This window comes from Henckelia pumila, chromosome 2 (assembly GCF_033568475.1).
Source record: "Henckelia pumila isolate YLH828 chromosome 2, ASM3356847v2, whole genome shotgun sequence".
NCBI classification, from domain to species: domain Eukaryota; kingdom Viridiplantae; phylum Streptophyta; class Magnoliopsida; order Lamiales; family Gesneriaceae; genus Henckelia; species Henckelia pumila.
Window position 1 is genome coordinate 75,869,104 of NC_133121.1, and position 3,310 is coordinate 75,872,413.

The 3,310-nt window shown below is 39.0% G+C and overlaps 1 protein-coding gene across 1 annotated transcript; it reads right to left on the reverse strand.

The window, feature by feature from the left end:
• Window positions 1-689: 689 nt before the first annotated feature.
• On the reverse strand, window positions 690-2,797 carry LOC140877748 (uncharacterized). Its single transcript, XM_073281323.1, has 7 exons — window positions 2,711-2,797; window positions 2,580-2,645; window positions 2,310-2,444; window positions 1,924-2,204; window positions 1,597-1,643; window positions 1,343-1,467; window positions 690-1,253 (listed from the first exon to the last, which is right to left on the reverse strand). Exons 1-7 carry the CDS (start codon window positions 2,795-2,797, stop codon window positions 690-692), a joined length of 1,305 nt encoding a protein of 434 aa, XP_073137424.1.
• Between the last annotated feature and the right edge of the window lie 513 nt (window positions 2,798-3,310).

Consider the following 3,310-nt stretch of genomic DNA (forward strand, 5'->3'; position numbering starts at 1 on the left):
GATGAAGAACCCACAACCCTAGCTCTTTTTGGTCCCATGAAATCCGAGTGAAAAGATAGAGCCGCTTGGAACAGATTGATCCCAAATTTTTTTTTTTTGCTTGGTGTCGCGTAGAGACCAGTTTGGTTGCAAAAGATCACAAATTGGAGTTCCTTGCTTCCGATTTACCTGCAAATTTGAGAGCTTAAGAGGTGAGGAGTCAAATTTATTTTTTTGTATGGGGTTTTAGGGCTTTAGCGAGAGGGAGAAATAATAAAAGGGAAAGTGGGAAGAAGAAAAGGTGATCTATGTATTTTAATACACAGATCTGTCGCGCCATGGCGTGACAATTTGCACACCATGGCGTGACTTATTAGTTTCCAAAAATTGCAAACCACGGGTTTTCACGCCATGGCGGACAAAAATCACGCCATGGCGTGATATTATGGCCAAAAAATATTTAAAACAGTGAATTTCACGCCATGGCGGATGAATGATCCTGCCTAGGCGTGCTCCGGGCCTTAGCAAATCCTCTAAAATAAAAATAAAATTAAATGGAAATAAAACACACGAAACGGAAATAATAGGTTCAACTGAAATACAAAACAAGGGATAAAGAAATAGTTCTCAATTTATAGTCTAGAGCTCGACTTTGTCAGATTTAGATTTATGGGGTCTCTGACTGGAACACAGCTGTTCCAACTTTCGGCTCAAAGTGCTCGCCCGTGCTTCAGGCGTTGAGCATTGACCGTGAACTTCTTATCTTGGGAATCTTTTAACACCACTGCACCGGATGGGTAGACGTTTTCAATAACAAAGTGTCCGGACCATCGCGATTTTAGCTTGCCCGGAAACAACCTCAACCTTGAGTTAAATAGTAGCACCACGTCACCCTCTTTGAACTCCCTTTGCATGATCCTCTTGTCATGAATCCTCTTCGTGCGTTCCTTGTAGGACAACGCCAAATCATATGCTTTATCACGAAATTCTTCCAGCTGGGCCAACTCTAATAGTCTCTTCTCACCTGCAGCCATAAAGTCAAAATTTAGTGATTTAATCGCCCAATATGCTTTATGATCTAATTCTACAGGCATGTGACATGATTCACCAAAAAGTAACCTATAAGGTGTAGTGCCTATAGGTGTCTTAAAAGCAGTACGATATGTCCATAGGGCATCATCTAGCTTGACAGACCAATCTTTTCTACTTGTGCTCACCGTTTTTTTCAAAATTCTTTTTATTTCACGGTTTGACACTTCCACTTGCCCACTGGTCTGGGGATAATGCGGAGTAGAGATCTTGTGCGTGACACCATATTTTGCCAAAAGTTTTTAAAATAATTTGTTTCAAAAGTGTGTCCCACCGTCACTAATGATTGCTCGTGGTATGCCAAAGCGATTAAAATATTTTTCTTTAAAAATTTCAACACCACATGAACATCATTAGTCGCACAAGCCTCAGCTTCGACCCATTTTGACACATAGTCAACTGCAACCAAAATATATTTTTTCAAGAAGGATGTGGAAAACGGTCCCATAAAATCTATGCCCCATACATCAAATACCTCGCACTCCATAATATTGTTTAAAGGAATTTCATTGCGATTAGAGATTTTACCTGTGCGCTGACAACGATCACATGCAATAACATATGCATGGGCATCCCTAAAAACAGTAGGCAAAAAAAACCAGATTCTAATACCTTTGCCGCTTTTTTTGTCGGTCCAAAGTGACCGCCTACCTCTCGATCGTGGCAGTGACTCAAGATTGGTTGAATCTCTTCTTCCGGCTCACATCGCCGTATCATGGAATCTGCACAAATCTTAAACAAAAATGGTTCCTACCAAAATAATATTTCACATCAGATAAAAATTTCTTTCGTTGGTGAAATGTCAAATTCGGTGGAAGTGTGCCTGTCACCAGATAATTAGCAAAATTCGCATACCATGGGCAATCTTTTAATGACAACAACTGTTCATCCGAAAACCAATCATCAATATCACCCTCTTCTTTTTTCGTGTCCTCACAGACATACTCAAGCCTAGAAAGGTGATCCGCCACTACGTTCTCTACCCCCTTCTTATCTTTTATTTCCAGATCAAATTCTTGAAACAATAATATCCACCTAATCAATCTAGGCTTTGCATCCTTTTTTGCAAGTAAATATTTTAGTGCAGAGTGATCGGTGTACACAACAACTTTAGATAAAACAAGGTAGGAGTGAAACTTATCAAACGCGAATACTATAACGAGTAATTATTTTTCAGTGGTTGCATAATTCAATTGAGCTTCATCTAAAGTCTTACTCGCATAGTATATAGTATGGAATACCTTGTTTTTCCTCTGACCCAAAACAACACCTACAGCCGTATCACTAGCGTCGCACATGACCTCAAATGGAAGATCCCAATCAGGAGCTACCAAAACAGGATCTGTCACCAGTCGCTCCTTCAAGATCTCAAATTCCTGCACACAATTAGAATTAAAGTCAAAAGGTACATCTTTCATGAGTAAAGAGGATAGAGGCTTAGCAATTTTAGAAAAATCTTTAATAAATCGTCGGTAAAAACCGGATGTTGGTGGAGGTAGATTTTTTATGACTTCCACTTTTGCTTTATCCACCTCCATTCTCTGTTCAGAAATTTTTTGCCCAAGCACGATGCCTTCCTGTACCATAAAATGGCACTTTTACCAATTCAAAACAAGTTAGTTTCCTCACATCGTAATAGCACCAAACGCAGATTTTTCAGACAGTCATCAAAAGAAGATCCAAAAATAGAAAAGTCATCCATGAATATTTCTAGGAAATCCTCTGTCATGTCATGAAAAATAGCAGTCATACATCTTTGAAAAGTGGCGGGTGCATTACACAATCCAAACAGCATCCGCCTATACGCAAAGGTACCATAAGGGCAAGTAAAAGTTGTTTTCTCTTGGTCCTCTGGTGCAATCATGATTTGATTATATCCCGAATACCCAAAAAATGGTGGAAATGATTTTCTCATGCGGTTAGAAATTGACCTCAACATAATATTCAACAAATGCTACACAATAAAGAGTAACCTAGGCTCTGATACCACTTTTTGGATTGGTTCTCTCGTGCCCAAAAACGCAGCGGAAGTTTAAAAATTTTATGTCAAAACCGAGCACATGTGTAGCATGAAAAAATATTAAACATCCATAGGGTGTTTAAGAAATTTTTACCTATCAATCTCAAAAGATTGATTTATGGCTCGAACCAAGTTGTGAACAACTTAGCTTTTTAAAAGGGTAGACACTATCTACAAGCTTCAAAGAGCACACCTTGCTCGAAAAATAGAACAAGCTTCCAA

Bases quoted from the DNA above. Each gene is read 5' to 3' on its own strand.
- LOC140877748 (XM_073281323.1), bottom strand. From the start codon at position 2,797: ATGACAGAGGATTTCCTAGAAATATTCATGGATGACTTTTCTATTTTT. The intron at 2,646-2,710 runs GTGCTATTACGA...TTTATGGTACAG, and splicing joins GTCTGAAAAATCTGCGTTTG to GAAGGCATCGTGCTTGGGCA. The intron at 1,644-1,923 runs GTATGCGAATTT...TACTGTTTTTAG, and splicing joins TCATTAAAAGATTGCCCATG to GGATGCCCATGCATATGTTA.